Source organism: Sarcophilus harrisii, chromosome 2 (assembly GCF_902635505.1).
Source record: "Sarcophilus harrisii chromosome 2, mSarHar1.11, whole genome shotgun sequence".
Taxonomy (NCBI): Eukaryota; Metazoa; Chordata; class Mammalia; order Dasyuromorphia; family Dasyuridae; genus Sarcophilus; species Sarcophilus harrisii.
The window spans coordinates 263,508,525-263,522,168 of NC_045427.1; the positions used below are offsets into that span (position 1 = coordinate 263,508,525).

The 13,644-nt window shown below is 38.7% G+C and overlaps 1 protein-coding gene across 1 annotated transcript in view; it reads right to left on the reverse strand.

Moving 5' to 3' along the window:
* PLA2G4D (phospholipase A2 group IVD) overlaps positions 1–11,806 on the reverse strand; it is a 40,815-nt gene extending 29,009 nt beyond the window's left edge. Inside the window, exons 1-2 of the mRNA XM_031952148.1 lie at positions 11,665–11,806; positions 1,681–1,753 (exon numbers count right to left, since the gene is read on the reverse strand). Coding sequence (XP_031808008.1) covers positions 1,681–1,753; positions 11,665–11,709 — 118 coding nt within the window. The 5' untranslated portion in view covers positions 11,710–11,806. The remainder of the gene's footprint in view (positions 1–1,680; positions 1,754–11,664) is intronic.
* Positions 11,807–13,644: the final 1,838 nt, after the last annotated feature.

The window sequence follows — 13,644 nt, forward strand, 5'->3', positions numbered from 1 at the left end:
GAAGCTTCCTTCAATCATGGATCTCAACTTTGTATCTTCTTTCTTCCTATCAAAAGGGAGGCAACATGATAGAGTGGAAAAGTATGATGGATTTGGGTTCAAATCACTTCAAGTCTGAGTCTTACTTTCCTTATCTATAAAATGAGGGAGTGGACCAGGATGATCCTAAAATCCCTTCTGGCTTTAATCGTATGCTTTATCCTTAATCCTTGGCTTTAATCCAAACACTTAATAAAATGTTTGTTGAATGAATAATTTATGATCTTATTGGGATACCAATTGTTATTTGGATAGTCTGAGCTTACTGTGAAGCTTCACTGTGGCACAGAAATGAGATTGGCTTTCCAAAGTCTGTCTCAGAAGAGAGAAAGTGCTGTCAGTCATTCGGGAAGGCTTGGACACAATAGAGTGTGCCTGCTATCTGACCCCCAGCTTGGGAAAGATCAGAGAAACTCATTGCCAGACAGGCTTAGGAAGAGAATTTTTTTTAATTCCATTTTTTAACATTTTATTTATTTATTTTTAATAACATTTCTTTATGAATCATATTGAGCAAGAAAAATCAAAACAAAGGGGGAAAACTAAGGGAAAAAAAAAAACAGAAAAAGAAGTGAACATAGCATATGTTGATTTACATTCAATCTCCATAGTTCTTTTTCTGGATGCAGATGGCATAGTCTATCCAAAATCTATTGGGATTACCTTGGAAGGAAAATAACTTTTCTTCACTGGCAGTGCCCCACAAAGCTGTCTGCTGAGACAAAGAAGGATCATGACTGAATCTATAGAGGGAGCATTTATACTGGTAAAACCACAAATCCCTGAAGTATCCTAGTGCAAATTTCTCCCAAAAGGGAGAAGATGGCAAGATGGCACAATAAACAGAGGACTGGCCCTGAAATCAAAAGATCCTCAGATTCAGCCTCAGCTATATAACACTAGCTATGTGATCCTAAGTAAGTCATTAAACCCCAATTGCCTTGAAAAGAAAAAAAGAAAAAAAAATTCACCTCTTTCCCTAAATGGAAGAAATGGTAGACTATGGGTATGGAAAACTGTATAGACTGTCCAATTCACTGTGTGTTGGTTAGTTTTGCTGAACCAATTTTTCCCCTTCTCTTGTTCTTAATTAAGGGAGGGTCCTTAAGGGCAGGGTACATGTTTTTTACTTTCTTTGTAACCTCCACTTCTACCCCTATACTTAGCACAGTGACTGAAATATATTGTTCTTTTTGTGGTTTAATCATGTCTGATTCTTCATGACCTCATTTTGGATTTTCTTGGCAAAGATATTGGAGTGATTTGTCATTTTCTTCTTCAGCTCATTTTACAGATGATGAAACTGAAGCAATAGGGGTTAAGTGACTTGCTCAGGAGTCTGAGACCAGAACTGAACTCGGGTTCTCCTGATTCCAAGTCCAGTGCTCTATCTGTTGCACCACCTCACTATCCCTAGGCCCGACATATAATAAGCTCTTAATAAATGCTTGTTGACTGACAACAGATGGCTTGCGAGATAGAGGAGGAAAGAGACATATAGTTGGAAATGAAAGTGATGGACAAAAGTTAACAATAAAAATTAAGGAAAATGAATTATCTCTGAAGGGAAAAAAATAGCACAGGGTCAACTCAGAGATATTCTGCTAGATCCTTTCCATGAATTGTGAGTGAGCTACTCACATAGGTCAGTCTTGGACAAGTTCCTCGCTTCCAGGATCTTCACAGAGAACCGGCAGCAGGTAGAGGCTTGACTCTGAAGAGAAAACAATGTGAACAAGTGTCCCAGTTAAACATTCAAAGCCAAGCTAAGAGAGCAGTAAAGTTTCCAGGAGACATTCTGCTCTCTGTAGAATCCTCATGGGAAGAGAATTGTTGCAGCCTCTCTAGGTCCTAGAAATCTCCTGAGATTTCTATTCTGAGGCCTCTTTGGTGGCTTGATATGTAGTGTTGAGCCTACTTCTAACTGACTTCACATACTTACTAACTATGTACCCTGCCTCAGTTTCCTCAAATGTACAAGGGGAATACTAAAAACTAATGGTGATTAGAAACTAGGGTAGAAGTTTCTACTCTAGGGATAGTATATATATACTGGGTTCCTTGCCACCACAAAAAAGCTGCTACAAATATTTTTGTACATGTGGGTCCCTTTTCTCTCTTTTATGATCTCTTTGATATACTGACCCAGTACTGAGACTGCTGGATCAAAAAGCAGGCACAGTTTCCTAGCCCTTTGGCCATAGTTCCAAATTGCTCTCCAGAATAGTTGTGATCCTGTCTGAGCTCCCATCTGGGAATTAGCCTAGAATGCTGCTTCTACTCAACTCTGCTACTGACTTCCCTGGGTCCTTTTAAATTCCAGCTGAAATTCTCTCTCTCTTTTATAGAAGGTCTTTCACCACCTTCTCTTAATTCCAGTGCTTTCCTTATGCTAATAATTCCCTATTTAGCCTTTATATAGCTTATTCTCTATTCATTTGTTTGTATGTTGTATCCCCAACTCCCATTAGATTGTAAACTCCTTGAGGGCAGGAACTGTCTTTTGCCTATTTTTGTATCCCTACCACTTAGCACCGAGCCTGATACATTCACTTATTAAATGTTTTGGGCAGCTAGGTGATACAGTGGATAGATCAAGGGGCCTGGAATCAGGAAGATCTGAATTCAAATCTGATCTCAGACAATTACTAGCTGTCACCTAACCCTGTTTACCTCAGTTCCTAATCTGAAATGATCTGGGGAAGGAAGCCGCAAACCACTCCAGTATCTTTGCCAAGAAAACTCCAAATAGAGTCATGAAAAGTTGGACATTACTGAAAAATGACTGAAAGAAACAATATAATGCTTTAAGGTTTGCAAAGAATTTTACACATTACCAAATCTGATTCTCACAACCACCTTACCTTGTGAGGTAAGTGCGATTATCATCTCCAATTTAGCAATGAGGAAACAGGCTAAAAAATACCCAAGGTCATACAGCTAGGAAATATCTGTAGCAAGATTTACATTCATGTCTGGCAATCTATCCACTACACCACCTAACTACCTAATATATGCTCTTATCACTGGTGAAGAGGTCCCACTTCCCATCCACCTTTGCTGGTCTTCTCAGTATACTCAGACACTCAGATCTGTTTATGTCACCCCCTTGTATGCTGTGTCCTCATTAACCTGAATTTCAAACGTGTCAGCCTTTCTCCTCACCTACCTGTCAGAAAATCAGCCCAGACAAGATTGTCATTGTCCCAGTGCAAGATATATACTGCTGCTGCTGTCTCCACCCTCCTCTGGGCACGTTGCATCCTCCCCTTTGCAAATACAACAGAAAAGACTCCCATTGTGGTTCATGGATCAATATGAAGGAGAGCCTCTGACTGGTAAGACCAAAATCAGGTGAACTTGGGAGTGTCGCTGCTAGCTTCCTGGTCCATTAGGGTGGACATGTGAACACCCTAATGAGTAGGTTTCTTCCTCAATTTGTGGTGATTAATGATCCAGAAAGACACTTAGGAACATTTCCTGTTGATGAGCCCTTACCTAAAGGTGGTAACTGGTCCAGCCTTCTTGGTTTCAAAAAATACTTAATTTGATCCCCTCCCAGCATTATAGATTCTCAAGACCAAACTCATCAGGAAGATGTTGGTTCCAAGCGTTCATGAGAGCTCATGGGAATAAAAACTCATTAAGGATAATGAGGTAGAAACCCTATCCCTGTGTAGAACTTGGTCAGAGGTGCTGACCACACTTAGAGGAACCTGCTTTAGAAAGACAAGGTGAGCATGAGAATGAGCATGAGAATGGAGAGCAATTTGGAACTATGGCCAAAGGGCTAGAAAACTGTGCCTGCTTTTTGATCCAGCAGTCTCGGTACTGGGTCAGTATACCAAAGAGATCATAAAAGAGGGAAAAGGGACCCACATGTGCAATATTTGTATCAGCTTTTTTGTGGTGGCAAGGAACTGGAAATTGAGTGGATGCCCATCATTTGGGGAATGGCTGAATAAATTATAGTATATGAAGATAATGGAATATTATTGTAGAAGAAATGACAAGCAGGCTGATTTTAGAAAAGCCTGGAAAGGCTTATGTGAACTAACGCTAAGTGAAGTAAGCAGAATCAAGAGAACATTATACACAGTAATGACAAAGTTATGTTATGATCAACTGTGATGGACTTAGCTTTTTTCAACAATGAGGTGATTCAAGACAATTCCAATAGACTTGTGCTGAAAAGTACCCTCCTCATTCAGAGAGAGAACTATGGAGACTGAATATGGATCAAAGCATAGCATTTTCACCTTTTTTGTTGCTGTTTGTTTGCTTGGTTTTTTTTTCTTTCTTATTTTTTTTCCCCTTTTGATCATGTTTTTCTTGTGCAGCATGACGAATATGGATAAATGTTTAGAAGAATTGCACATGTTTAATCTATATCAGATTGCTTGCCATCTTGAAAAATTTGGAACACAAAGTTTTGCAAAAGTGAATGTTGAAAACTATCTTTGCATGAATTTGGAAAAAATAAAATACTGTTAAAAAAAAAAAAAAAGGACAAGATCAAAAAATCCTGATTCCTTTTAGAGAAGAAACAAGATGACAAGAAGATGGATAAGGTCAGGAATACCCGGGTTCATTTGGGGAGAAGGAACATAGAAAAGTCCAGCCCCATTCAGAGACAGCTCTTCAGTCAGAAATAATCCAATCTGACAGCCCAGTACTCTTACTATATAGGGTTTACAGTTCCCTTTCCTGCTGGGTGGCCAATTGCCCCTCTAGGAATGCTGGAACAATATAGAGTCAACTCCTGGTGCCACTTATTAACGTGTCCATTTATGCATCGCAGTTTGGGGCTGTTTAGCTCTGATAGTCTCTCTTTCTTCATTTCTGCTCTGCCTCAGAAGTCTGTCATTTCCTTGGAAAGGTTTTTTTGTTTTTGTTTTTGTTTTTCTGAAGTGAAATCCCAACTGTCCTAAACCAATCACTTGCTCTCTCCAGCATTCTCCCAGTCCTAGGGATTTAACAATCAGATCAAAACTTTGCCTCTGTAACGATTTCTTCTTCCATTTTTATTATTGTTCAGTCCTTTCTGACTCTTTGTAACCCTTCTTGGGCTTTTCTTGGCAGAGATACTGGAATGGTTTATCATTTTCTTCTCCAGCTCATTTTACAGATGAGGAAACTGAGATAAACAAGATTAAGCTCAGGATCACATAGTAAGTATTTGAAGTTATATTTGAATTTAGTTCTTCCTGACTGCAAGTCTGTCACTGTAACCATTGCTCCACCTAGCTGCCCAGCTATATGAATTTTTCTCCAGGATTCTAATAAATGAATCTAAGGACCAAACTGTTTTCTTTCCATACCCTGAGGAGGTACCTGATCTTCTCAGGATGATCCCCACCAAATTAAATTGTTGGGCCAATCAGTGGTAGATCATTGCTGCTGACTTCTTTGAGATGGAAAGTTCATTGACTTAGCTTTCTCCCTTAGTAAGGGCTAACATTTATATAGACCTTGAAGATTTGCAAAGCACTGTAATACCTTTTCTCATTAGATCTTTTATCCCCATTTTATAAATGCGTTTGAAAAAGGTTAAGTGCCTTAGCTGGAACAGTGGATAGAGAGCTAAGGTCTGGAGTCAAGAAGACTCCTCATTCCTGAGTGCAAATACTGCCTCAGACACTGAGTAGCTATGTGACCTTGGGCAAGTCACTTTACCCTTTTTGCCTCAGTTTCCTCATTTTCAAAATGAACAGGAGAAGGAAGTGGTGAATCACTCCAGTCTCTTTGCCAAAAAAGTCCCAAAATGAAGTCATAAAGAATCGGAAATGACTGGATCAACTGAAGAACAACAAATGGTTTGCCCCAGGATGTACAGATAATCATGTCTGAGGCAAGATAAGGCTGTTCCATATATAAAGCTAGCACTCTATCCACTGTGCCAACTATAACTGAGAGAGAAAGAGAAAGATAACAGAGAGAGAAAGGTGAGAGACAGACAGACAAGAGAGAGACAGAGAGGAGAGACAGAAAGACAGAGACACAAACCAGATACTCATAGAATCCTGGTACATTGGCTATTTCACAATCTTGGCTCTACAAAAAACTGGGGCTTTATCATATACAACTCAAAGGCTAACCCTTTTGTTTTCAGAGGCAAGGAAAGTAAGGGGTCCAAGCACAGAGAGAAACCTGAAAGCCAGTAGGGTGGGAATCCTCGCGAGTCTATGATAATAACAATAACTGACATTTACTTTATGTTAAATTTCACAAAAGATTTCCTTCCAAAATAGTAAGCTAAAGTGACATCTCTTACATAAAGTCTTTCCTCACTGATGTCCTCCCTCTTTGTGCCTACCTCCATAATATTTGTAAAGCCCTTAGCACAGTGTTTGCCCCATGGTGAGCACTTAATAAATGCTTATTCCCCATTCTGCCCCCAATTTTGTATTTGTTTATACATGCACATTATTTCCTCTCTTTTTATCTTTAAATCCCCAGAGCCTAGTACAATACCTGGCACAAATAATAGGTGTTTAATAAATGCCTACTGATTTATTGATCATATCCATTATTTAGGATCCTACAATCATAGATCTAGGGCTAGAATACCAAAGTGGTTCCTCTGACCATAGAGGCAGTGAGGACTCTCCATTGTAATAGGATGCTTCCCCTTCATTAAGTCCTTATAACAACCTGATGAAGTAGGGGACTACTGATATTATAATACCCATTTCACAAATAAGGAAACTGAGACTTAGAGAGACCAACTAGTCAGCCAGCTAATAAGTGTTGGAGGTAAATTTTGAACTCTGATTTTCATGACTGCAAGTCCAGCATTCTGTCCACACTACCCATTCTATCCATTCTACCATATTGCTTATTCCCAGCAAGGGGCTGAACCCAGCAATATGTCTGCCTGGACCTACCATGACTACTGCACTACCTGCCTAGTCTCTCTAGGAATATTTGAATATTTGGAGAGGTAAGTCCATGGATAAAGCTATTGATCCTAATGAACTGGGAAAGAAGTAACTGAAGTTGAGCAGAGCAGACATCCTGTATAAAAATCCACTGCAGAGCCAGCTCTGTGTTTCCTCCCTGATTCTCCAGCTGTTCTTCTGGCTCCTGGGGCAAGATCCCATCACCCCTTTCCAGCAGGAAGGAGTTGGATAAAACCATCAAGACACCTCAGCTCATAGCAGAAACCAGTCTAGGGGCTAGGAAATGTCTAAATGAATTGATTGTGTAATTTCCCATAAATGCAATAATATGACAGTCAGGTTAGCTCATTTAGCTAAAAATATACCTTAGTGATAATAACACCATAGAACCCAACCGAAACCTTCAAGATGTCTTACAAGTCTAAAAATGTTTCCCCTGGTAACCACTGGAATGTCAGTGGATCTGGGTTTTCTGGCTCTGCAACCACTCTTTCATCTATGTTCTTAAGTCTTGCTCAACATACAAGCTTTCCTTCAGACTCCAGGTGCTATACAGTCTAATCATAAGACCTGTGATGGAATCACAAGACCTGTGTTCAAATCCTGCTTCAGAGACATAATAACTATGCGATCCTGGGCAAATCACTTCACCTCGATCTGTCTAATTTTCTTCAATTCTAAAATGGGGATAATAATAACACCTACCTACCAGAGGTGTTGCGAGGAACAAATGTTATCTCATTTGTAAAGTATTCAGACTAGTGTCTGGCACATAGTAGGTACAATATAAATGCTTGTTTCATTTCCCTTATCATGTAGAAAATATTTGGAAACCTTAAGATATTATAGAAATGGGAATAGTTGTCCTTGTTTTTGACTAGATCTGGGGTTTTATTGGGAAGTCTAAGAGAAAAAAATCTCTCTACCACTGCAGACAGCACTACTCCGCAATTTATAGTCTGATCAAGTTCCCTTAAATGTAGTTCATGACCCCATATGGAGTCTCACAACTTAATGTGGAGGTTGTGAAATTATGATTGCCAGTAAATGTTTGATTTGTAGATTTTTTTATATACCTATATATCCAGGTCACATAAAAATTTCTTGAGCAAAAAGGGTCATGAGTAGGAAAAGTTTAAGAAACCCTGCCCTAGAGCACTGAGTAGGGCAGATAGGTGGCACAGTGGACAATACATTGGATCTGGGATCAGGAAGACTCATCTTCCTAAATTCAAATCCAGCCTTGGGCACTTACTACCTGTGTGACTCTGAGTAAGTCACTTAACATCATTTGCCTCTGTTTCCTCATCTGTAAACTGAGTTGAATAGCAAACCACTCCAGTATCTCTGCCAAGAAAACCTAAATGGGGTTTTGAAGAGTTAGACATGACTGAACAACTGAACAATCAGAATAAAGAAGACTGAATGATTACACAACTTGTCCAGGATCTTGCCCACCGATATACATCAGGGATGGGACTTGAACCAAGTTGTCCTGGTTCCAAGACCAGCTTTCTACTTTGCTAGTACAGCTGTTATTAATCATAGGGATGCTTTAATTGGAGAGCAGCATGGCACACCATAGAGGAAGGCTGAATTCCATTCTCCAACTGATAAATGACCAAAAGTTATGAACAGTTTTCAAATGAAGTAATAAAAGTTATCTATAGCCATATAAAAGGATGTTTTAACTCACTATTGATTGGAGAAATGCAAATTAAAACAATTCTGAAGTACTACCTGTTAAATTGGCTAATAGTTCAGAAATGGTAAATGACAAAGATTGGAGGGAATGTAGGGAAAATGAGACATGAATGCACTATTAGTAGAAATGTGAATTGATTCAACCATTCTGAAGAGCAATTTGGAACTATGCCCAAAGGGCTACAAAACCATACATGCCCTTTTACCTAGTAATATCCCTACAAAGTATGTATCCCCCCAAAAGAAGATAAAAATAAAAAGGAAAAGGATGCATATGGACAAAAATATTTATGGCATCTCTTTTCTGGGGGCAAAGAACTGGACACTGAGGGAATGCTCATTAATTGGGGAATGACTGAACAAATTATGGTGTGTGATTATGATGGAATACTATTGTACTATAAGACATGATGAGCAGATTCTCAGAAAAACCTGTAAAAACTTCCAAGAGCTTGTGTAAAGTGAAACATATTGTGTACAAAGTAATACCAATATTGTAAGATGATCAACTATGAGTGACTTAGTTATTTCAGCAATACAATTTTCCAAGACAAATATGAAGAATTTAACATGAAAAATTCTATCCATCATTGAAGCCTACTTTTTTTTTTACTTTATTTTTCTTGAGGGTGTTTTTGGGGGTAATCTATGTTTTCTTATACCACATGGCTTTTATGGAAATGTTTTACAAGACTTCACATTGCTTTCTCAATGAGCAGAGATAAGGAGGGAGAAAGAGAATCTGGAACTCAAAAAGTTTTGAAAACAAATGTTAAAATTTGTTTTACATGCAACTGGGGAAAAATTAAAAAAAAAAAACTAAATTATTAAAAGAAAATGCTATCCATTCCCCGAGAAAGAATTGATAGTGTCTGGATACAGATTGAAACATACATTTTTTTACTTTCTTCATTTTTCTTGAGGTTTTTTTTTTGGGGGGGGGGGAGAATGTTTCCTGTTTTCATCGACAACATGGATTTTATGGAAATGTTTCACATGATACGAATGTATAACCTACATCAAGCTGCTTGCCTCCTCAATGGAGGAAGAGGTGGGAATGGAGGAAGGGAGAGAATCTAGAATTCAAGATTTAAAAAACAAATATTAAAAATTGTTTTACACGTAAGTGGGGGAAAATAAAATACTAATTTTTTTAATGATGTAGAATAAGGAAGAGGAGGCTGAATTTATGGGCCCAGCTTCTGGGATTCCAAGATTGTTCTAAGTATCAAATATGATAATATTTGTAAAGCATTTTCCAAACCTTAAAACATTTTATAAATGCTGGGAATAGAGTGAGATCAGAAACATTCAATGAAAGAAGGTGGGTCAGAATGGTTGTTCTGGGGCAGAGGTAGAACACAGAGGGAGCCGTTGTGGCAGGAAGTTATTTCAGTCATATCTGGGGGAGGCCACAACCCCCTCCTTCCTTTGATTTTTTTCTGGAGTCTTAATTGGGAAGGGGTGGACTCAGGACTCAAGTTCACCACAGATATAACGTTTAAAATTCTAATACTAATGAACATGCTACCTCATATCTGTTTAATAGAAGGACAGGATGAATCCTAGGGGGAATCTTATTATAGTAGAACAATAATAGAATAGTAGAAGCCCTGGTTCTAAAGTCATAAATCCCGAGTTCAAATCCTTTCTCTGAAGTTTATTTGCTTCTGGGATGATAGAAAAACCACTTAATTTCTGTAGGTCTCAGTTTCCTTTCCTATAAAATGAGTCAGATGAAATGTCTGAAGTTCTTTCCAGCTGTAAATCATGATTTCTCTTGAGAAAGACCACACATCACAGAAAGAAATCCTCACCTATCATACTTTATGGAATGTCCCTATGGCTCCTACTAGAACAAAAAAATGTATCTGTAATCAGTTCATTTCCAGTCTAGTGAAACACAATCTCCATGGTTCCAAAGGCACAGAATTAAAGAATGAGACAGAATTCACCATGATCATTGATTTCACATAGATCTTGGGCTCTGAGTCATTCTAATCCAATACCCACATTTTACAGTTAAGGAAACAGATTCAGTATACTCAGTGGCTTATCCAAGATCATACTAGTAATAAGTAATCATCAGAAACAAGATTTGAACCTGGATTCTATGATTCCAGAGTTGATGCTAGTTTCCCCATACTATAGTATGCTTCACCTGCCACTGGATTTTGATTGGCCACCAGCCTAGTCAGGGTTTGGGACAAACAGGGATATGGTAGGGTCTTCTCATGAGGGAGTTAGACCTGGAGCATCATGGAGAGTTAGGGAGTCTTCTCCCTCCCTGACTCTTCAGCTTCAGTTCTATTAATTATAGTGATAACTGACATTTATAGCATGTTTTAAAGTTTGCAAAAAGCTTTATTTATACACATTTTCCTATTGAAGTTTCACAATGCCCAATATTTCAGTTATTATTATTATATTCCTTTTCCATAAATAAGGAAAAAAGTCTCAGATTGGTTGAGTGACTTGTCCATAATTACCTTCCTGTTAAGTATTAGAGGTGGAATTTGAACCCATTTCTCCCTGACTCTAACTCCAGCCATCTGTCCACCGCTCAAAAGTAGGATCATTAACATGGAATGTCACACAGGATTCTAGGGCTCCTTGGGAAGGACTGAGGGACCCATGGGCTACTGGTCTGTTCCCTGTTCTACTCCAATGGGAGAGGCTAATCTCCATCCTGAGGGAAATCCTCCTGATTTTCTCTCGCAGGGAGGAGATATCTGAGTGTGATTGTCAGGCAAACTATAATGAAGAAGAAAGGCTATAATAGCCAATACTTAATATTGCTCCATCTCTGATTCTCTTGCTTCAGTTTCTTTGGACATAGTCCCTCCAATAACTGTGACTATATCCAAACCAGGTGGTTGCCACATCCCATATCTCCCCTCAGCCCAAAGACACATGTTCTACTTTCTCCAGACAGTTGAAAATTCTACCCAGTCTAAGCTGAGCCTAGACTTCCAGAACCTACACTGGGTCTGTCCATTAGCTCAGTGGGCACTATTACCTGGTGAGGATGGAAGGTCGGTCCCTCAGACACCAGGTTCTCCATGGCATAATAATCCCTGGCTGAAAATACTCTTCAATCAGCTTCTGACATGGACAGCTGCTCCCATAGGTGGCTTGCTATGACAGCCCTGGTAGAGATGGTGCCTTTAATCTGGCGGTCTCAGCGGATCAAGAGTCCTATAAACAAGTTTGGGGCTCCACCCTCTGGGTGACTCCCACATTTGAGAGCCTTTCCCCTTGCTTCACTACATGGTACTATTCATTTACCTGCACTTCAAGGTACCACCCTAGGGCACCAGGGTGGAGCACCACTTCCAAAGCCAAGCTGACAAGGGAAATATATACAGCCAGAAAACTGATCACATTAGGCAACTTAGAAGGAGGTAAGTAAAGACCATATGCTGGGATGAGCTGGAGAGCAAAGATCACTCTGTTACCAGCCTCTGAAGCAATCTACTAAACTGAGGCTTTTAACGTGAGACATTCTGGGCAGCTCTATAGCATAGATCTCACTGTGACACCAAAATCTAATTGTCCTCAGACCAGTTGAGAAGATAGACACTGTTTTATCCAACTGTGACTAAATGACTAGTTAGCCCTTGTCCTGAGTTTGCTAAACTAAAGATAGAGTAGTTCTTTATCATTCTAACTGCACTGTTCTCTTGGGTTTGGTCCCATTAGGACCAATCTACTTTGGAATTCACTCAGGGGGATTATTCCCATCAGCTGTGGTCCAGAGGGTCTGGGTCAATCCTAAATGAATCCAGAGTTCTCGGGAGTTTTGAATAGGGACCCAAATATAAGGAGCCCAAAACGATACTTTTTCTCCATGGTTCTAAGGAACTGTTGTCATCGTGGCACTGCCAATGGAAGTAACTATTTGAAAAAATGTTCTAAATCACTATTGATTAGAAAAATGTACTCTGTGGTACCACTCCACACCTATCAGATTGGCTAAGATAATAGAAAATCAAAACGACAAATGCTGGAGGGGATGTGGAAAAATTAGGATACTAGTACACTGTTAATAGAATTGTGAACTACTCAAATTCTGGAGAACAATTTGGAACTGTGCTCAAAGGAACTATAAGGCTATGCATATTTTGACCTAATGATGCCACTACTAACTCCATATCCTAAAGAGATTTAAGAAAGAAAAAAGAGTTGGTATAGTGGATAGAGCACCAGCCCTGAAATTAGGAGGACCTGAGTTCAAATCTAGCCTCAGACATTTAATACTTCCTAACTGTGTGACCCTGGGCAAGTCACTTAACCCCAATTGCGGAAGGAAGGGAGGGAGGAAGGATACATACAAAAATATTTATGGCAGTGTTTTTCATGATATCAAAGAATTGGAAATTGAGAGGATGTTCATCAATTGGGGAATAGATGAACAAATTGTGGCACTTAAATGTAATGGAATTACATATAGTAATTCCTATCCCTTACTATAAAAAATTACAAGGATGCTTTCAGAAAAACCTGGAAACACTTATATAACCTGATGCAAAGTGAAATGAACAAAACCAGAACAGCGTACATAGAAATAGTAATATACTACGATCAACTGTGAATAACTTATCAATACAATGATCTAAGACAATTCTGAAAGACTTAAGATAAAAATGTTGTGGATAATTTAGCAATACAACAATCAAGATAATTAATTCTAAAGGACTTGGGATAAAAATGCTATCCACCTCCAGAGAAAGAATTGAGAGAATCTCAATGCAGATCAAAGCATACTTAAAAAAAAAAACAACTTTATTTTTCTTGATCTTTTTTCTAATCTGTGTTTTCTTTCACAACATGACTAATATGGAAATATGTTTTGCATGACTGCACATGTATAACCTATATCAAATTGTTTGCCTTAAGAAGGGAAGAGAGGGAAAGAAAGAAAGTTTAAAATTAAAAAATTTTTAAAGAAATGTTAAAAATTGTTTTAAAATGTAATTGAGAAATAAAATATTTAAAT